Raw genomic sequence first — 22,595 nt, 5'->3', positions numbered from 1 at the left:
ATTTTTGGAAATACCACAGACTATTGTTTTTATTAGTGACTGGAAAGCTTTGTAGTAGGATGCTTTTGTGTTTCATTTGTTTTCCTTGCTCTGGCACAGCTGTTTCTGTTTTAGCAGCATTAGAGAGATGGTTAAACTATTTGTGGCCTTTTCTAACACAGCAGATCTCTTCCACTGAATGCTTTAAACTGAATGACTGAAACTGTAACTAACAGGTTGTCTGCGTGGGCAGTTTTGTGCATAAAGTTACAAACGCACTGGTTTTATGAGATCTTTTAATTTGTTCAGCAAAACACTGATCACTGTGAAGCAAGTCCCAGTTTCCCTATAAATTTCCCAGCCAGAACACTGACAGAACCTTGACTCAGGAAGATACAGAACAGATGAAGCAGTAGATCTTGTTCAAACCTATGCACGCTCAAAAATGATTAATGGAAAAGAGGTTTATGTCGGTGTGGTGATCCTCACCTTAGCCAAGAGGGAATAGGAAGAAATGTGCCACAGCAGGCGGTGGGGCAGAATGTGGTCTGAGGACAAATCTGCCAAAGGTGGTATGTAGCAGCTTCAAATGACTGGCTGGCCACTTGCTGTTACAAGGAGGAAGATGGGAAATTAGGAAGAAGGCATTCAGTTGGACAAGGGTGACAGCAGGAAGTAGTAAATGAAGAATGAAGCAAACAAAAAGTAAAGTAAAATGATAAAGTAAATAGAGAGTGAAAGCATAATGCATCTGCAGAAAGGCACCTGAAAAGCAAAGGGAAAAAGAGGAAATGAGTTGTACTGGAGGCTTCAGTGTTCATGCCTGCTGACATAATGTAAGTGATATTGTAAGTATGGGCTGATGAACGGCAGGAAAATGAAAGTAACTGAGATGTGTCTCGCTAAATCCCAGCCTTATCACATGATCCCACCACCTCTGCTGGGCAGGCTCAAGCAGCCACAAAGTGATTAGGTTTAGAGAATCAGTCTGTTTGACACTGGTTTGGCAGGTTTCTTTCTGGTGAGGTCAGGCAGATGACAGACTTGGTGTGATGCATCGTGTGGCTGCGTGAACATAGGACTGCCACCAGGGAGGCACTTGGGTACAGGGTAGGTGACACCATCCCCACCAGCACCTTACAGGATTGGAAGAGCAGTACATATGTCAGCTCACTGATGACATATAATGCAGATGGAGTGGAAAAAGTACACACTACATCTCCTACCTACAGTAATGTTGAGTGTGGCTCTTCCCTTTTTGTATGCAATGGGTGGCAAAGCAACTGCTCTCGTCAGAAACCACCTCCTTAATAACACTGCAATAGAAAAGGCTGAGACGACTTTTCAAGCACATTTTTTCAGTGCTGTTTTTTGTGGTTTTCCTGTGTTAACAAACTGTTGTTTTCAACTCTCTTGTCAGTTTTGCTGTGGGACACACCAGTAGATTCATGACTGAATGAGGCCAGGGACAAAACTTGTGTCTGAAAGTCCTGAATGACTAAAGTCTGTTGTCAGATGATGATATTGAGGTAATAATAGTGAGAAAAGAGGACAGAGAATCTAAGCAAAACTCAGCAAGGAATTACATATCAAGATGCATATTACAGTAACTGGAGTTACACTGAATGCTGGTAACAAACTGCAGAAGATCAGACCTTGTGTAATAACAAAATTTAGCACATGCTTTTCCTCTATCTAAAAAATTGCAACAAAAGCATCAGTTTGAGCTGCCCCAAAATGTTTAATGTTTTCTACTTTAAGCTTAATTACAGTCACAAAATAATAATAATAAAAACAAACAACAAAACAAAACAAACATGTATGCATAGAACTAGCTATAAGAGTATAAGATACATTGCTAATGAGAAACATAATGCATGTACTGACATCTGTATCATCTGTAGACATTGGTTATTTCCCTTTATAGTGAATTGTACTGAGAAAGAACATATTCTACTTACATTCCTATATCCGTAGAGACATACAACTACTTCTCAATAGCTGTGTGTTGTTCAGTAGGCTTTGTTCAGCAGAATTCAGTAAAGGGAATTGTTTACTTATCATAGAATCATAGATTGGTTTTGCCAATGAGGAGACTCCTCAAAAGTACAGGTATCCATCATCTGTCCTATGATGTCATAACAATCAATATAGTTGAATTCAGCTCATTTCATGTTTTTCTTCCGAATCAAATAGCAACCCCTACATTTTACCCAAACTTTTTTGACCTGATACCCACAGCACTATTTCTTGCCTGTTCCTAGACTTCAGTTATAACCCCTGCACTGACTGTTCTCCTGACTGACTCATTTCAGGGCTCCAAAGAGTACGCCAGCTGGGGAAAAACACAAGATACTTCAGACGAAGACTGCATGAAATGGGCTTCATCATTTACGGCAATGATGATTCACCTGTTGTCCCCTTACTCCTTTATATGCCTGGCAAGATAGGGTAAGTACTGAAAAAAAACCCTGTTGGCAAGCCAAACATTGCTCAAGTTCATTCAGGTTGTTTCGTATCCACTAAGAAAAAAAATATAGTTATGTGCAGTAGATTTCTTCACAAGAGAATCATGCATTGTTAGGTGAATTCTTTGTTTGGTTATGTTCTCCTTTGAATTTGGACCTAGACTTAATTTTGAGCTGTTACAATATTTAGATGTTTTTAAATTTCTCTTATCCTTTTTTAACTTGTGATAGCATTTTGAATTTGGATTTTTTTAACTTTATTATCATTAAAAGAGCTATATTTCCTTTGATTGGATGGATGTCTTTGAATTGGTTTGGATGGATGTTCTTTTTCTCCCATTTGATCATTGAACAGCCTTTGCATGTTTTACCATTCAGTACCTATCAAGCAGCACTCGTGTACTGACTTGGACACACATACCTGAAGTCAGTAGTAGTTTAATGTAATGGTTGAGCTGTAAGGAGTATTTGCAAGTAGCTTAGGGTGGCTATGTGCTGTAGGTCTACTAGGTACCACACAAAAGGTTCCTAAATTGCCAGAGTAATTTGAGAGCAAGGAAACCATCACAGAGACTGTTTTACTCCTTTTGATGTGCAGGAACCCACTTCTCATACCTTCCAGAAGTCCAGCCTCTTCTGTACTTAGGGACTGTGAATGCCCACACTCTAATTTGCACTCAAAGCCTTTCATTAACATAAAGTAATCATGTCTATTTTACAGTGTCCTCTCTCTGCCATCACACTTCTAGTATTTGACACCCACTTGTCTTCATGAGCTGTTAAGCAGCAAAGAATCTCAGTCCTACTGGTAAAATTCTGGTTCTTATTGAATTCAATGGGACTATTACCACCCACTCCAGTTGAAGAGAGAATTTTACCCATTGTTTTATTCTACTTGAATGTTTTCTCTCTGTGGTCAGTTTATTGGAGATAATTTACTTTTGTTTCTTTTCTTCTTTTTTTCTCTCCTTAGGGCTTTTGCAAGACGCATGTTAGAAAAAAACATCGGGGTGGTTGTGGTTGGGTTTCCAGCTACTCCTATCACAGAATCCAGGGCTCGGTTTTGTGTGTCCGCTGCACATACACGGGAGATGTTAGACACGGTAAGCACAGCAGATGGCCTGCTGAAATTAACTTCAGATGCAAAGGAGGTTGGGAGAAGCTGCGTGTCTGTTACCTCAAATCTCAGTAATACAGTTTTACATTTGTTTTCCTGGCCCTGTCATTTGATCTTTAAAGGCATTTTAGCCTTCTATATTCTATTTTTAAAAACAAATTATGGGACAGTTAACTTGTTATGTTCTTCTATTTCTAATAGTGACCGAATCTGTCATCACTAATAAAGACCTACATGAAGAGCACAGCAAGACAAAAGTTAAATGCTAAGTCAAAACTCTCAGAGTAGGAAACCTGAAAGGATATGGAAATAATTGAAAATCAAGTTTTCCATACTCTTATTTTTATTCCATGTTTCCACGTACTTCTTGAATTGCAGAAGTATATGGGACAGCCTTGGGGGTACAGGTGGAAATGGCAAAGAGTATTTGGAACTGTTTGAACCTAATGAAATTTAATTGGTGCTGTCTGGCCTGTCTCAGTTCTGTATCTTTCACTGATAGCAGACATACTGTTAAGAGTATGTTGAGATTTCCACCATAAACCTTCATTCCGACGCAGTCAGAAATGTGTTTAAAATAAACTCTTTGAAATTTTCCATCTCCCTTTCTTGCCGAAGGTGTTTTTGGCCTGACTTGATATACGTTCTTTCATTCCCAGCATAAGCCAATCTAAAGGCATGAAACACAGAGGCTTAACAGTAAATTTCAGGCTTTTTCCTCTCTTTGCACAAGTATGATAGTCAAAGCAAAAACTCTGTGAACACAGAAGGCATTTGAGTTAAAGATGCCACCCCTTCATCCAGGCAAGCACCTGTGCCTGCATAGAGCCCTTGCCTCTCCATTTGCATCCTGAGAATCATGTGGAGCTGGAGGCTGGAGCTCAGCCCAACTGACCAGCTCCCACACCGGTGCAGTCCTCTCTCAAACACCACCAAAAAATCTGCCTTGCATGTGTGCAGTAAAATTCCTGCTGCTCTTAAAGGTGCAGCAGTTACTAGCAAGGTAAAATGCCATAAAGAGAATATTGCATAGAACATGGCATAGCTACCTCCTTGTGTCGGTCATTGTCAGCTTTTGCTGTTGACTGCTTAGATTTTGGCTTATGTAAGTTGTAATAGGTGATGAATTTGATCTGAAAATTAATCTGTTGATTTGCTGCTTTGATTTTCTTCCTTCCCCCTGTGCCCCAAATGTCAAGTCCACTACATGTTTGGGCCCTCATTGCATGCTCACTTCCTGCTACCTGAACATTGCTGCTTCCTAGTGCTAGTGAAGGCCTGACCCACTCCCCACCCATCATTCTTGAACACGCAGTATTTTTGCCTTTGAAAGTGGGATCATTGCTGTAGTACTTGTGGCATTCTTGAAATGTCCTTACGGCATGGAGGAATGGAAATGCCCTGAGTTTAATTGCTTGCAGATGGAAAAGTTTTTAGGACAAACACTTTGTGAATATGCCCAAACCCAGGGTAACAACAGGTAACAAGCACAATGAAACCTTTTCCCTTTGGCAAAATTTGTTTTGAATCTCAGCCTGGAACTAAAAAGAGGAAAGATCCATGAAAGGGCAAGTTCCCAAGAATAACTTCCTTAATGACCTTGAAGCTATCTCTCTGCGTAAACCATTACTAAATTACTCCTTTTTGTTCTTGAGCTCATTTTAGTGGCTTAACAGAAACAGGCTCAAAATCAAAATTGCTGTTTTCTTCTTTGATGGCAAAAGGTTGGCTGCTCTTGAATGTGGATCAGATGCTGCAAAACACTGAGCTACTTCTTTGTGGCATAGAGTTCCCTGGCTGCTTTTTGAATCTACTGAGAACTGGGGCACAGCTAGAGAATTGCATTACAATATTGATGCATGATTAATTATGCCTGTGATATTAATACAAGCAGGAAATGGAATGCACTAAAAACATCTTAAACTATTCAGACTATTTATGAGGAGTCTGATCAGCACTGTGGGCTGAGCGCCATCTAAGAAATGCAGTGGCAACTCCAGTCTTTGAGATCTATAGGGGAATACTGAAGTATTGCCTTACACATTCCTTTTGCACAAGCAAAGATAACTTTTTATCTGGATTATTATCTCCCTGCACTTTAGAAAAACAGCATTGTTTTTCATCTGTGCTTAATTAATGCACTTACTAATAGACCATGACCTACTGAAGGAGTAAATTCTGTTCTTATAGATGCTATTGTACATCATGACTGCATTGACATTCACTACAGGAGAATGAAAGCAACATCAGCCTGTTTGCCCTTAAAACTTTCTTTAATTGATGCTTTTATGATCTTCCTGTTCTGCTGTAAAGTAGAGGTTACTAGAACTTCATTTCTTTTCCAAGAGAATTGACACAATATAATGGTCTTACAGGTTTTGAATGCTCTGGATGAATTGGGAGATTTTCTACAACTGAAATATTCCCGGTATTCCAAGGCATCTCATCCCGAACTGTATGAAGAAACTAGGCTTGAACTTGAAGATTAAGTTTTCCGCCCATGAAGAGAACATTATGATGTTATGATAGGGAGGAAAACCCGAAAACTAAAAAATATGAATGCATTTCTCCCCTTCTAAGGACAATTTTTGTTTCTCAGTTAATTGAAAGGAGGGGAAGCTCGGGTGTTGCATCTTATTGTATCAAAGTTCTGCATTCAAGAGACTGAAATATTGATACAGATTTGCCTCCCCAGGAGATCTGTCCTTCTTACGGTATTTTTGATGCAGAATGAATGCATCCATTGATCGAGTTGCTCATGTACAGCTTTTGTTATATGGCCCCTTTTTATGAAGAGGCTTAGGTAGTCTTAATTGTGACTGAAATAATAAAGTCCAAAACCTGAATGGATTTGAGTGTAGTATGGTAATATAGCTGAGCTTCATCAGTGAGACTGACTTTTATCTCTTAAAGAGGATAAATCAAGACATCGATGTGGACAGCTGCAAAGGAATGAACAGAAAGTCACCACTTTAAGTCTCCCTACCATGCATTTCTACAAGGACAGAAAACGTTAGAAAAAGGCTAATGCTGAGGACAAGAAAAGTAGCCTGATTAGATCATGCATTTCTGACAGCGGATTATGGGAAAGGGAAAATGCCTCCTCCCCTCCACAGACCCTTTCTGGGCCACTTAAGCACTCTGTAAGCTTCACAGTGTACAAAAACTTGAGCTTGGACATAAACAGAAATGCTTTCCTGCTAACACGCTTGACCTACAGCCTATCACATCTTATCACAACTGAAGTTTTTCAGCAGGCTTGCTCCCTTTTCGTGTGGCAGCAGTAAATAATTTTAATAACCATTTAACTTTCCCGTAAAAGCCTTGATCAAAACAGTCAGATACTTGCAGTTCACAAACTGCAGATGACATTTATGGGCCCATTCCTACGTTTCTTGAGCTACTTATGGGCTTAATAAATTCACTAACAAGTACATAATGCTGAAGCTGTTATACAGAATGTGAAGTTCGAGATAACGTGAGCAGTTCTGCCACCTGTAAAACTGAAATCTATGCCGTTCGTAAATGTGCTGAAGTCACCCATTTAATACCATTTCTTGAAATAGATTGTGCCTGTCAGGTTGTTTTACTTGCAGACTTTTCTGAGTGGTTTGTTTTTCAAATAACTGATTATAGAAGATGTCCTTGTCCCCTTTTCCACTGCCTGAGTGACAAAAGCTCAAAGATGCTTGAAGGAGTTGTTACAGCCGGCAGTTTCCCTGCAATGTCTGCAGCAGCGTTGTCGCCAGCCTTATGTGAGCTGAGTTGCTTGGAGGAGATTGGAGGCTTTTTCCCTTTTTTGCAGCGTTGAAAAGTGGTTCTGCAGCTTTAAGAATGAACTCCAAACAATTCCACGCTATCAAATGTCATTGTAAACACATCAGATGAGAGATGTTTAGCTTTCTGTTGCACAGATGTACCACACTTTCATGTTCTCTTGAAAGCTGTGGTGTAAACTTAACCCACAGCTGCAATATTAGATTTAAGAACAGAACAATTAAATTGTGGAGTACCAATTACACTATATTACTCCCTGCTTGTTAAAGCAGCTTTCAGGATATAACAAGGCTGATTGGTTACGAGGGCCCATTTTTCTGTTGGATTTTTGTTGTTGTTGTCGTGCAAGTTAATAAAAATCCAGTGGTGCTATAACTTTAAGAATTGATTACAACACATTCCATAATATCAAATGTCGGCTTTAGGAAACATATATCAAGGGCTGGGGGAGGACTAAATGGTGTCATATGATTCTTCACTTTGGTAGACGGACTTGAAAAACACTGTAGAGGTTGAAGGGAGCTGTGGATAAGAATAAACTCACTGTATAAATGTTAAAATAAGCACAGGACAAGGAGAAAATAGGAAATGTGAACTTTGTCTTGGAGTAACCTGGCAATTTGCGACATACAGCTTTGTTACATAGGGGATGAGTGCACTTACTGTGAAGGAGAGGGGCTGAGCAACTTCTGCAACCTGTTCCTCGAGGAAAAGTACTGCATTTGATAGATTGCGTTTTGATCTCTGTTGCCGAACATCTGCGACCAGATCCTCAGTTGACTTCTGACCTTTCATCTTGGGGTATACGGCCATAGTTTATATTTCAGCAAACATTATTACACGTGCTGTTGCAAGCAACACGCTATTTCCCTCAAAGAGAGGCCTGAGATTGATTAAACTACAGAGTGATCATTTTTTGTCCCCCTATAGGGGAATGTTTTCAGTCTAAAGCCGAATTCTTCCTGCCCTCAGAACATTACTCTCTCTCATATTAAGGAGACAGGACAGCTATTTTTCAGAGACTGCCAGTTGATTTATTATGTGCTCTCTTCTGATTTCTTCCATCCCTTACACATTAGAGAAAGTACAGGCTGGCTACCCCTGGGCTTGGGAAGCAGTTAGGGAGAAAACCCTGCTCCGTTGGTGCAATAATAAAGCTCCCAGGAACTATAGACTTTTAGATTTTCCCCATGAGGCTTATTTATGGTCTGGCACTGGCTTTTCCACCAGCGTAATTTCAGTGGAATTCTTTCAGATTTACATCCATTATAATAGATTTAGAGTTGATCAGCACTTGGAGACTCTGTTTCAGCTAGCTTAAATAAAAAACCCAATGGAGTACTTACTAGGGAATTAGCACATCTACCATAAGGATCACATATTTCCTAGAATGTACTCCATCTTCAGGCATGTATGTTCTCAGGAGATGTAGTTCTTTGTAATTGTTCTAGAAGGTTTTGAAGAACTGCCTTCAATAAATAAAAACTGCTGAAGTTGTCATATTTCAATCCAGTGGAAATGTAAGTATAATCACACCAACTTTTTGTTGGCAAGCTGCAGTTCCAGCAACTTGTTATCTTACATAAAATCTCAACTGACCTTCGTGCTGTGGGATGACTCAAGATTTGTCTGACAGAGTATCTGAATTGTTTGCCCCTTCCTGTACCTTTATCCCACCTCATCTTTTAGAAAGCCTTCATTTCCTGACCTTACTGAACTTGTCAAGGTGGTTCCCCATCCAATTCTCCTGCCTCTTTAGATTATTTTCTCTGGTCTCATAGTTTCTGTCATAGAATCATTCTGTCCTCTGGGTGTAGGGGAAAACATGCTGGCAGCTGCAGAGGATCTGAAATTAACAGTTGGCTTTGTAGGCATTGCCTGGCTCTGCCTCTTTTCCTGGTATCTTCATCAGCACGCTTTAATCTTCCCTTCTCAAATCAAAAGTCCCTCTGTTGGTGCTAAATTTCTAAGCTGAACCGAATCTGAACTGCCCAAGCTGCTGAACCAAGAATGGGCTTGATCTGTCACTCATGCAAGTGCAGATCAGGTTAAAGCTTGCTTTGAAGTCAATACTGTTGGTTTAAAACTAATGCAGCCATGAGAGGAACCTGTCAGCATGAGGTGAGCTGCCTGCATTTGTTTCAGCGGAGTTTGAACACTGATGTCTCTGGACTGTTTCACAGCCGCTGCTCTTCACAGGGGACCAAGATATGGGAGTGGATTTATTTAAGGTAGGATTTCAATGTTCTTTTTCTTTTTTTTTTTTTTTTTCCTCTTTCTTTTCTTTTTTTTTCTTTTGTTTTTATCCCAAAAACGTGTTTGATTGAAGGTGTTTTCCTGTTCTGCTGAGGCAGGGAACAAAATAATGATGTAAGAAAAGCAATCTACACTAAAGGTGTTTATGTACTTTCAGGACTGCTTAGAAATCCAATAGAGATTCTCTAATATATGATCTGATTCTTATTTGTGCATAAAGTTTAATTGTCCTTCAAATTAAAACACAGCCCGGGACCAAATTTTAAAGAAACCACACCACCAGCTGAGAAATGACAGATGCGATTCCACTATTGGCAGCTGAACATTCAGGCTTCCAGATGCCTTCAAAATAAGCACATAGGTGTTTCCCTCATTTACTCACATCCAGTGCTGTTTGTGCTCACTGCAGACCAGTCACAGAATCATAGAATCACAGAATGCTTTGGGTTGGAAGGGACATTAAAGCTCATCCAGTTCCAACCCCCTGCCATGGGCAGGGACACCTTCCACTGGAGCAGGTTGCTCCAAGCCCCTGTGTCCAACCTGGCCTTAAACACTGCCAGGGATGGGGCAGCCACAGCTTCTCTGGGCACCCTGTGCCAGCGCCTCAGCACCCTCACAGGGAAGACTTTCTTCCTAATGTCTAATCTAAATCTACCCTCTTTTCATCTTAAACCCGTTCCCGCTTGTCCTATCACTACATGCCCTTGTAAAAAGAGCTAATGAAAATGTCACTCTATCCATTAGTGAGACAGATCTTCAGAGCATGCAGGATGGTCCCAAAATCACCATACGAGTGACCACACAGAGCAACAATTCAGCACCATCGGAACATGAGTCTGGAGTCTGAATCACTGCGGTTGCTCAGCAGTTACTTAGGAGGTAAGTGTGTTTCTTTTCACATATGTAGTATGTCACTGACAAGAGGCATTAGGGAGAGATGGTCAAGCCATTTATCACATGCTAACCAAATGAAAAGGGTAATGTAAACACACAGGATCTGGAGAGGTGGTGGATCTGGAGATTTAGACTAGATCAGTTGTGTGCAAAGAATTTGTGCAGGTGTTACAGGAGTTGCTAAATCTTGTTAACCAGCCAGGTGAAAAACTTGGTCTTTAATATCAAGATAGTGACTGTGAAGCAGGCAGAGAGAGATACCACACTCTCTGCTTCACTCCAGTTTGTTCATGAAGAGAAGGCAGGGTACATAGGGTGCCAGAGCAGATGTCCCTGATATTTGGTACTCTATTATGTTTCATAGACCCTTTTTAGAGTTTCTTTTGCCAGATGTTGTGCCAAGGTCATCAAGTGTTAAGTGTTATCAATACACCTGGATCCAACAGCTTGTGCTGCAGGGGTAACCAGTTCGCAGTAATGTTTGAGCCACCATCTACAGAGGACAGTGTTAACGATGAAAATTGCTCAGAGATCATCCTGGAGATAATCATGCACAGCATCACTGATGATTGTGAGACAAAAATTGCTCAGAGATCATCCTGGAGATAACCATGCACAGCATCACTGATGATTTTGATGGTCTCACTGAGCATCACTGCTGGGATGCCACCACTGCGAGTGGCTGTGGTATGGTGATAGCTGCCTGTGCTGCTCTCTCTAGGTGTAACTGATGTAGCTCCAGGACAGGCATGAGAGTCTGATCTCTTCTTTGCAGATACAGAAGGTCATGGCCTTTAGGGCACCCCAGCAGATGAGTTTCTTTCTGGCAAATCAGCTCAACAGATGTAGCTATGAAAGGAGGACATTGTAGGAAGTCTAGAAAATGAGTTCTCACAAGTTAGGTCAAATATTTGCTGCAACAAATAGAGAAATTTTGGTATGTGTGACGCGGAGCAGTGGTGCCAGCTGAAATGAATGAAGCTTGTTTTTCTATCGCCTCACATAAATTGTCTCAGAGAATTTGCTATGAGCATGAGCTGGCTCTAGCACCCTGTGAATAGGCCAAGGTATATGTATCCTCCAGTTCCTGGAGTGTAGAACTGATCTCTTACACCATGAAGCCTGAAGTACCAGCATGTTTGTTGCCCTTTCTTCGGTATCTCCATTTCTACTCCCAGCACAGTAAGCAGCACATCTGTCTGACCAGTTCAGAGCACAGCATAAAGTGGATGGCTAAGCCTATTGGGGTCCAGTATAACCCTATATGGCTCACAGCACTATAGTGAATATGTGTTTCTTGGCACAGGCTGGTTTTTGTTGTGTGGCAGATAGTCTCGTCTGAAGCTTGTTCCTCATCTTTTGACCTCTCCACAGCTGTTCTGGAATAGCACAGAAGTGATGAAATCAGTGGGGATATTTCAAAAGCATATCTTCCCCTGTGTGTTTCCTGGAGCTTGCTCTGACACAAGTATCCTGTGTGTGTCCTACTCTCGTTGTTACCACACAAACCTCGTGATGACTTGGCTCTCTGCACCGTACAGAAATGGTTTTGTGCTTTGCTGGGGATCCTACTTTCATGTGGGAGCTGCTTTTCCAGAAACGCTGACACAAGGATGCAGCGACTCTCAGCCAGAGTGGTTGGAAGAGGCATGATATTTTTCATAGTTCCTGGACCATCTATTTACACTTTGGCACTTCCCAGTGTGCAGAACATCCTGATACAAACGTTCTGACTCCCATTGCACCCTCATATTTTATAGTTGCTCTGCACTGTAACCTATGGACCAGAGCTCTAAACTTGATGCAGGAGATTCAGTTCTGATCTGTCTGTGCTCTGTTAAGTAGTTGCAGATGAGGCACAATAAGTTCCTTGCCTCATTTCCATCCCTTCCTAAACCTGTGATAGTGATCCTGATTTATTTGTAAAACACAAAGTCGAACTGATGAAAAGAGCTACAGAAGACTGAAGTGTTGTTATTATCCAAGTGATCTTTTAATCTCCACATCTCAGGACTTCTCCATTAGTCCTGGAAAAGTCACGAGTACCCTGTTTACCAGACCTAGTGTACGAGACAGTCCAATGATGGAGACTAATTATAAATCAGGAAAAAAAAAAGTACTGGAAAACAGATTCTTTTAACATTTTCGCTCTGTGCAAGCTTTGTCTGTGTCTCACTACAGTGATGCCAGTCGGATTAGGAAGCTTTTTCAAATGTGAATTTATAATTTCAAAGATTTGCAGCCAAGCCTTCCCAGTTTGTTAAAATGTAATTAGTGTCTGCTTGTTAATATGATGTTCATTGATTTTTAAAGTACACAGACTTCAAAGCCAGAAATAAATAAATAAAAAGAGAGATAATTCAAACCAGAGTGGAACAGCTTGGCCAGTTTTACTCTTTTGCCAGGATCCCAAAGCTGTTGTGTTCAAACAATGCCACAGTTTGAGTGGAAATGTGAAGATTAAATCCAAACCCTGCGTGTCAGCTTTTTTGCAAATGACTATCCAGGATTTCACTAAAATGTCCAGCCACAGGAGATCATGTTGCAGGGATTTTTATTGCTTAGCAGCTTGTGATAGTCTCCTGTTTCTCTAACATGCATTGTAAACCGACACACCTACCACCTAGGAAGTGTCAGTGGAATTTTGGTACCTAACTCTGTTAGGTCCTTTTAGAGAGTAATTGGAACTGGACAAAAGAAGGAAGGGTTCACAAAGATGATGGATGGTTGCAAAATCTCGCAGTTGCACATCAGTGTGGAAGATACATAAGCATGAAATGTCATTTGACTATGGTCATGGAGGAAACAATGCAAGTGCTAGAGGCAAGTGGAGGTAACTTGAAATTCATGCAGGAATTCAAAGATGTGACTGAGGAATATCCTGAGGGGACAGCAGAAGCACACAAGACACTTTCTGAAGAAGAAGGCCTGGATAATAGAAAGGTGGGAATGGATATTCATGGGAGAACCCTACCCAAGTGCAAGCGAGAGGATGAAATTAGCTAGTGCAGGAGAGACGAAGCTGAGCAACAAGTTTGTTCAACTGAAGAAGGAAAACAATTCAGAAGCACAGAAGAAAGGAAGGGAAACTACCCCCCAAAGGCAAAATGACAAGACAGTGGAGACAGGCAGGATTGAGGCTCCACAGGGGAGATTGAAGGGGGAAAGAAAAGACAGAGTGATTTTCAGGCAGGCGGGAGAGGAGATCCCAGCACACCAGTATAACACGGGTGTTCATGACAGCAGACAGGTCCCTCGATTGTTTAGAACAAAGGAGAAACAATGTGGAGCCAAAAAGCAAAGGGGTGCATTGTTCTCCCGTAACTAGGAATGATAGATGTGTACCAGTGGCAAAAAAAAAGAAAGCAAGCTGATGGAAACAAGGATTGTCTTCTATTCCGGACAAGTGCAAGTGTAGAAACAGGTCAAGGACAATGCTTTAAGATAGAGGTGCTCTGGTAGTTTTTCCATGGAACTTTTTCAGTCCCAATGGAAAATTATAAGGTAATAAAAAAAAGTTTCATTTCTTCAAAAATAGCTCTATGCAGGAAATTTGGCCATGTTTGATCACTGAGAGGCAAACAGCTAAAGCAGATTCTTCTCTGAGGGTGGTCTCCATTTGGCCACTTGTGATACTGGTCTTACAGGACTGAAATTGGCAACAGTGAGTGAAGCCAGCTTTTAAGTGTAAAATAGGGAGAAACGGGTACAAGAGCCCTGTCTGTTTTTCATGCTGGGTTTTAACAGATGGGAAAAGAAATATCTTGGTAGTGAACATAGCAAGGGATAATGGGCCTCAAAAGAATAAAGGCACACTGAGAGCAAAGGCTTCATTCTGTGCTGGTCCCAATATATGAATACATTTTTTTCTAAAGGTTTTGAAATTGCCATTCACTTCATAATTGCAGATTTTCTGTGTGATGCCATCCATGGTGAGCACAGAAGGAGGTCAGCTGTGTGATAACATCTAAGCTTTGATTTCTGTATTGTATACAATGTAAGTGTTCTGGTCTCTTTCTGTTCTTTGAAAATCAAGGGGCCACCTAAGTTTTAAAACAGCTTCATAGTCATGCCAGACAGTACTGACAGGAGATGTAGTCAGTGAAAACACTTTACCAAGTGGTAAAAAATGAAAGTGGAAAAAGATGGAGAGAAATCATTCTGTTCAGGATTGCCCAACTGCTTTAGAAAATGCCATTTGTAACACCCTCCCAAACTGTCTTGTCAAGTCATCATACGAGGCTGCAGACATGGCTTGATTTGGGCCGTTTCAGTAGTAAGTCTCCATTACCTTGGTTCACTTGGACTTAACCAAGAGCATAGACAGAAGCACCTCCATAGATAGATAAGTAGATCGTAAATAGAAGCAAAGTTTAGGCAATGGTAGCCTTCAGAACAGGGATGATGCTGAAGATCACAAGGGAGAAGCAACTGCTTTATTTGATGCTTCTGAAGCCAGCAGAGATATTTATCCATGGATTTGTGCATGAATGCAGCACACTGAATGCATTTAAGTCATTTACAGAAGTTCAAATCGCCATCAGCCAAAGTAACAGTCAATGAGAGTGGAGAACTCTGAAGTTTTGAATGTGTAGTCAGGATCTTCTCTAAGTCATCTAAAACACCTCAGTGGTGTCCCTGGGGGGAGTCTTGGGGAAAAGGAGTTGGTAGGGAGAATGCTCTCAACCCAACTGGTTAAGTAGTCCTCTGTATCTGGGTATAAGAAGTAAGCTCCTGTAGGTAGAGGACAAGTAGCAAAGAAAAGCAATGCTGTGGCAAGAAAGCAAAGGCCTTAAGTGAGAACTATGAAACATCAATCTGAGAGATATGGTGCAAAGGTAATGAAAGGAAATCATAATGGATCTGTCAGCTATAAAAAGAGAAGCAAAGAATTGATTCTTGACATACTGAAGTTGGGTAATTTACTACATATGGATGGAAGTGGCAAAAAAAAGTCTAAGATTAGGCTATGAATGTGCCCTGAGGAGCCCAACATAGTGGCAGAGGTGTGATGCAGCATTGGCTGGGCTGCCCTTGAGACAGAACCTGCAGCACTGAGATTTATAGAGCGAATGAGTGAGAAATTAACAAAAAAAAAAAAAGCAAAATACAGTGCTGGAAAGACTTAGAGTAATGAAGGGAAGAGGAAATAGCATGGATCCAAACACCCTAAAAATCACTGATACGATGAAACTGAAGACCTATAAGGGTGATCAAGAGCTTGCTTAGGCAACACAATGAATATCTGCCCATGGAAGAGAAGTTGTAAGGTGGGTCGCAATCAGTCAGCAAAGGATTAGGTAACGCACTCAAGGGAACAATGAAAGGATAAAGTGATGCTAGGTTTAGGGGACTGGATTTGGGGACCCACAAGGCCCTGTCCAGCTTAATCATCTACAATTCCATAGAGACAGCAATGAAAGACCTGCATTGTCTCCCTGAGAACTAATTTCATTAGCTATGAGCTTAGGTCACGTATTGCAAATAGGTCTCTCTTATGTAGGATTCTAGTTTGCGGTTTGCAGTGATTGATGGATTCATTAAAACATCATCACTGGAACAGACAAGAATTTTCTGTTTAAAAATAAATAAATGACGACAGAAACAGCAAAAGAGACTTCTGCTTTTCTTGCTGATTCTCCCTACAGCTTAATATGGTTCAGGAGACTGCTTGGTGGGAGAGAGAGGAGACAGGGTAAGAAAGGATTAGCAAAGGATATCAGCATTTCATTTAGATCTTTGGCTACCTGGTTGCTCTTACATTCTACCTCCCAGCATCTTTGTTCTTCTGAATGTCACATAGGTGTCATTCTGGTACTGAATAATGTTTATGCTGTTGTCTCCCTTTCGGTTTGGAAAAGACACTTGGCCAGATTCTCAAGTACTGATAACTGAGCTTTATTGTACAGATGTAAGCAGAGTTGCACTTGAAGATCCAGCACACTGGATTCCTGCTTGTACAGCTGGGCTGTCTGTTTAAAGCCAAATGAGTCGATATAGAAAGATTTTCTCCACAGAATTTGGCTGTCATCCTCGTGACAGTATGTTACATTTTCAAGTAGATCCCATGGGCCAAATAAACCGTAGTATTCTACTGATGTCAGTGATGTTACCCCAAGTGTGAATGTGGCCCCATTGTTCTAAGGCTAATAGAGATTTTTTTTTAATGAAAGTGAATCATAAAATATTCTCAGATTTTCATCTGGTTTTGCTTATAGTAATTATCCTTTCCTGGAGCTGAGTAGTAAAGAAAATATTCATATTCTCCAGTGTCTGGTATAAATTGCACTGCTTGTTTGCTGCAGCCCAAGACACAAGCTAAGGACAGAAAGTGATGCATTTGCCCTTTTGTGTGTGGACAGAATTAGCCACTTTCTCCATGTAGGAAGCAGCACAGCAAAGGCTTTTAAAGTTCTCTAGTATCAGTGATATATCAGTTAAACATTTTCAGTGGCTTTTTATACTTCAAAAGGAAACTCTACTGGCAACAAATGCATCAAGATAACATTGAATTCCACTCTTTGCTATTAATGGAGACAAAAGATGTTCTTTTTAACAGGTTTCCATCTGAAAGACTTGCAGAATTAATGCTACAAGAGGGAGCCAGCAGATTTTTGCTGACAGCTTGCACCCAGTTAGGTCAGAGTAGATGTGGGATGTAATTACAGTAAAATTAGCTGAGCCAGGCAGTTATTACAGGTGGTTCCTACTCCTGATCTGAAGAACACACCTGAGGGACAGTGCAGCTGGGACTCTGCTGCTATCATTTTGGAGAGACAAGCTGGCTATCTCTGCTTGTTCACTGGTGGATTCACGCACTGTGCACCACAGCTGGTGCTCCCAGATTTGTGTTAGTGAAGTTTATGTAGAAACGTCAAGAACCAGAAGGGTTTGGCTGAGCTATTGTGTCACTGTTTGGCTCAATCTTTCCTTTACAAAGTTGAGGAACACCAATGAAAAAGCTTAAGTGGAGATAGGACATGTCCTGAGACACCATATAAGGAATAGAAGGAACTTCACAGGGCATAAACTTACAAACTTTAAGGCACAAAGTCTATAGCTGGAGCTCTCTATCCTCTCTAAGCCACTGAGAGTCCTCACATACTATTGGTGACCAAATCTTTAGGTCAATTTTATATTGCCATGGAGTTGCTGCTGAACAGGAGTGCTTTTGATTTACAAAAAGGCATCAAATAGTTTAAAACTTTGACCTCCTGAATAAATGTTAAAAGAAATAGGTGTGAAAATGAAGAATTTGGAGCTGGTACTACTCAAGCTTAGGAATCTGTCTCTGCAGGTGTGTTTGGTGCTTCATCTGGTGAAACCAACCTTCAGAATTCACTAGAACTGAAATAAAACATGCTGCAGAATGAGTTCTTTCTATCTGAACTCAGTGGCCACTACCCTAATGCACTCCAGCAGAGTATCTGGCCCTCTGGATGTTTGATGAAGAATAAAGACCAGTTCTACCTCTGTGGTGTTGAGAGTGGGAGTTATTCTTGAAAGAGAAATGCTGTTATTGGAACAGCCCTAAAAGTAGTGGTGAAAGCTATTCTGTTATTATGCAATTTTCTTTTCTTTCTGTTGTAAGTAGGGGTGGAAAAAAAATGCACAGAGATTGACCCTGTGCCCACGTAAACAGTATATCTGTGAAAACCATACTTGATGAAAGGAAAATTATGTCCTAAGCAAATAGATGTGATGTACCCTAACAAAAAAGACTTGAGGGATCTCTAACTTGCTGTGCTTGGGGGTTGGTTGGTTGGTTTTCACAAGAATGAAGGAAAGCAGCTGAATATACTGTAAATCTGTGGATAGTCTCTTAAAGACAGATCATTCACCAAAGAGGTCTCTCTTACTGAATTCTCCTAATTTGATATGTGTCCCTGCCCATGATAGGGATGATCGGTATTTGATGATCTTTAAGGTCCCTTCTGAACCAAACCATTCTATGATTCCATAATGTTTCAGTACCCTTTTCTCTTCAGAGTTAAGGATCTGATTTCAGATGGTTTTAGTGTCAAAGACAGAATTTTCATTAGAATAAATTTCTCCCCAGTGTACATAGGAGAAATATCAGCTGGACATAACTCTATATACTTCAGGGCATACTTCAAGCTATTCCTCAGAGCTGTATCTACTGACTACGGCTCCTTGGTCCTTAGGAACTCCCTTTCTTTGCCATCTGTTTATCTGTTAGGTCTTCAGAGAGTACTCTGTCACTTCAGTCCAACTCTACTGTTCCATCAAAATGGCTACGTGTATGCACAGCCTCAAAATGCAGAATGTGAAAGAAACAGGGAAAGGCTAAAGACCATGTCTCTCTGCTAACACAGCCTCCTAGTGATGTCTCCATGCAGTGATGTTTTCCTGAAGGATGAGTAGTTATCTCCATATTTTAGCACATCAGGTGATGCCCTGTTGCCCTTAAAAATGGTTGAAGCTGAAGCAAAGCTTTCCTAATGAAACTCAAAACCAGGTAAAATTGCCTACTTAGGGAGGTCTAATAAAATCCTGCAGTTCAGGCTAGCTGGGGTGCAGTTCAGCATGAATGCAGGGGAATTTACTGCAGCAGGTAGAAACCAGGCAGTGCTTGGTGAGGCCACATCATGCTGCTGCTGGAAATGACTCAACTCAATAATTCAACATTGGAGATTTTACATGGACGTAAGTTGTAGAAACTGAATGTAGTTCTAAGGGAGCTGAACACATCAGAATCAAAACCAGGACAGGTTACTAATGCACAGAAGCAGTATTATCCATTTCCATACTGCTCTGGTTGAAACCAAGTGTTACAATGTTGTTTCCAAGCCTTGAGGATCGTTTTTATCTTTTCTCTTGTTTATAGCAGTCCGTATTTTATATCAAGCTCTCTTGTGGACCCCCTTCTTTCATAATGTACCAGGGAAATTCCAGAGAGCTAGAAGTGAACAAATGTTTCATTATTTTGGGACGAGGAAGGAGATGACTCCTTTCTTCCAGCCTCCCCATGTAAATATAGGCCAGTTAACCTGATGTCAGTTCTGAGACTGCAAGAAAATCAGGTGAACAAAACAGTCAACATCTACTTAAAGAGGTGGTGACATAAATTACACCAGTCAGTACGGTTTTGACAATAAATATGACAGCAAAAAACAGTTTGAAAATGTCACTACCCAAAACGTAACAGATATAAAATGAGTAAACTGATATAACAGAAGGATATCAGGAGAGTATTTTTATCAAGGTTCTGCAGTGATTTGTTCTTGCCCCCAGGCTATTCATTATTCTTATCTAGGATTTGAAAGAAAAAAACAAATAAATTAGCTGCTGGAAGAGTTGCAGATATGCCATAGTGGTAAATATACAAGACAGGTCAAGTCTGCGAGGCAAACTGCACCACTTGCTAAACTCAGCTCCTCTGAACATGTGTTTTAAACCAGCAAAATGCAAGGTCATACATTTGAAAACAAAGATTACAGATGACAGTTTACGTCCTGGAAGCAGTGCCTGAAAGCCTTGGCCCAGATACAGGCTGTGGGCTTTGTCAATACATACATGGGGACAGATTAAATCCAATCCCAGCCATTCTGAAATCTGTTTGTTTTAAGTCTATTTAGTGGGTCGTTCTCATTAGCCAGACCAAAGCTTGTCTGCTTGGGGCAATTTTTCCCTATTTTGCCACTAGTTGGAAAATGGCAGAATATACCCGAATTTGAACTTGAAACCTCATTGGTTCTCTCTCTGAAATGCATTATCATCTGCAGTGAATATCCTGTCCTTGTGAACATTGCCAGTTATAACACCAATCACCTGACAAGTTTTAGCACAGCTCCGCCAATTTTAAGTGAAGAAAAAAGGCCCTCTGGAGATCAGAGAATTCAGAACATTGCTAAAGATCTGTTGCACAAATGGTGATGTTGAATTGGAAACATCACTCATAAACCCTTCATAATGTTCTTCCTTTTACGTAAGAAAGAATTTGTCAGGTATTCAAATGGTAAGATATGCCAGGGTAAAGTTACCTGTGCTAAATTCTCCTTGTGAGTGGGGATTAAGGTAGCTTCTCATTGCATGACTGCTATTGATTTTTCCACAGGTCCCTTACCTTACTGATTTGCCATTTGAATTATTTTTAATGCAGGCTCCTAAGTTCTATGTGACTTCTGAAAATGCAACATGAGCTGTAAATCCCTGGGATGCTTAGAAAATATGATCCTGTGGAGTCATCACCAAGCAGGTAAGCTGCCAAAACTGAGCATCAGCCAGCTCCACATGTGGGGCTGTACCACAGATAGGGAGCCAAAAGTAATTTCCTTACCCTCTTAGACCTCCCACCCTCCTCCATATAACACCAGGGAGGTATTTCAAAGCCTGAGTACACTGAAGTGGAGAGAGAAAGGACTAGCAGTGATGGTGAGTGGAGCTTCTTGGTTGTGCCATATGGGAATAGGCCACACTACAATGATGGGTGGTCTTCAGTCCATAAGCAGAGAGCCCAGCAGAAGCAGCCTGGCTGCTGACAGTTCCCATTAACCACAGGAGAAGCTGCAACACTGCCATGGTGGCTACCAGGCCATTTCTGTGCAGATGCTTACTCATGGCCTCTGGGCACAACCTTTGGTACAAATATTGGGAAAAAGTATTGTTAAGCTCTAGAAAGAGGTAGCACATACATACACACTTGCCCATGTTCATCTCCCTAGGAACTCTCCAAGACCATATAATCTGGACATTCATCTGGTAGATGGTGAAGTGGTCACTTCCGCCCTCATCCAGGGCTGCAGTCTTTACAGCATTCATTGGAAATAGTGTATTTTCCTGTTTGGAAAAGGCTTGTGGCTGGTGACTTATACCATTTGCCAGACCACCCTTGCTGAAGATCCATGCCTTTCCAACACGGGTAAATAGCACCCCTTTTCTGAACTTTTTGGTGAAGCTGATACCCTCTGTAATCCTAACGCTCCATTTCCCTGCTGTACCCTTCCTCGCTTTCCCTGAGCTACACACTTTGTCCTTCCTGCTGGCCTGATTAGCATCACCTAGCTCAAGCCTAAATCACAGCACAGTGTTTTTACTGAAAGAATCTCAGAGGTCAATCAAACCTCCCACAGCTCCTACGTATGACAGCAAAGTAAAACCTGAGGTACAAGCTGGCCGAGCAATACTAGTTTAAAAGCTCAGCACCAAAGCACAGTGCTTGTGTTTTGTGACGGTGACACAGCCTTTCTTTCTTTTTATTTTATTTTTTTTCCTTTTTTACTCTGTTTTGGACTACTTGGATTAACTGCAATGTTAGGTGTTCTCTCAGAAGGTGGCCCATCACAGAGCCTAACTGCTCTTCCCCATTCCTTGTTCTTCCAATTGCAACTTTCTAGATCTGACCTATCCTCTTCTAAGCAGTGTCCCAGCACAAGAAGTGATTTAGGGGTTTTTAATCAAAACGCCTCAAGGTGCTCATTTTCCCAAGCAAGTGGATTTAGCTTTCTTAGGAAGTATGGCTGTGAAAGCCCTCCCAGTGCAGGCTGCTTTTCTTTGACTGTCTTCCAAGCTGCTTTCCACTGCTACAACTCTTGTGTTGCAAAGGCAGGAAGGCTCCCGGATTTCCTGTCTTTACCAGATGAACATCACTTAGCATCCAGCCAGAAGACTTGGTCAAGATGAAAACAATACTGAATTTTGTAGGTCTCATTTATTTAAGAGAGTAAACCGTCTTTCTTTTCAAAGTGCTTCTCTTTAGCTTTCATTTCCTGTGCACAGAGTAGCTTTGTCTTGAGTACAATAATTAAGTTGTTGACCTTCCTTAGAGGTCAAACATAGCTTCCCTTTAGAGAAAGATAAAAACAAGCAATAATAGATACTTTGACTGGTTTAAGATACTTGGTCTGCCTATCTGTGATGTAATTTTGCCTGGATATTTTCCCCAAGATAATTCAGGATGACAAACTGCTGATCCATTTATTCTGGTGGGCACACATTATTTGCTGAAGCTGTCTTTTCCCCATTCCTTATAAGAAAAAAATTATTCCACTGTAACTACATCAAAGAGCATGAGGTAGGATGCACACGCTCTAGTGAGAATGTTCCCTGTGATTTCAATATGGCATTTTAGTCTTTTAATG

General features: G+C 41.0%; 1 protein-coding gene across 2 annotated transcripts in view; it reads left to right on the top strand.

The window, feature by feature from the left end:
- SPTLC3 (serine palmitoyltransferase long chain base subunit 3) overlaps positions 1-6,414 on the top strand; it is a 94,684-nt gene extending 88,270 nt beyond the window's left edge. For both annotated transcript variants that reach the window (XM_061364768.1, XM_061364767.1), the window contains exons 11-13: positions 2,295-2,430; positions 3,421-3,550; positions 5,940-6,414. In XM_061364768.1, the coding sequence (XP_061220752.1) occupies positions 2,295-2,430; positions 3,421-3,550; positions 5,940-6,053 (380 nt within the window). In that variant the 3' untranslated portion in view covers positions 6,054-6,414. The remainder of the gene's footprint in view (positions 1-2,294; positions 2,431-3,420; positions 3,551-5,939) is intronic.
- Positions 6,415-22,595: the final 16,181 nt, after the last annotated feature.

The sequence above is a fragment of the Neopsephotus bourkii genome, unplaced genomic scaffold (genome assembly GCF_033783945.1).
Source record: "Neopsephotus bourkii isolate Nb327-2 ecotype Australia unplaced genomic scaffold, CSIRO-AGI_Nbou_v1 NB_1250, whole genome shotgun sequence".
Lineage (NCBI taxonomy): Eukaryota > Metazoa > Chordata > Aves > Psittaciformes > Psittacidae > Neopsephotus > Neopsephotus bourkii.
This window is presented reverse-complemented; position numbering and strand designations above follow the sequence as displayed.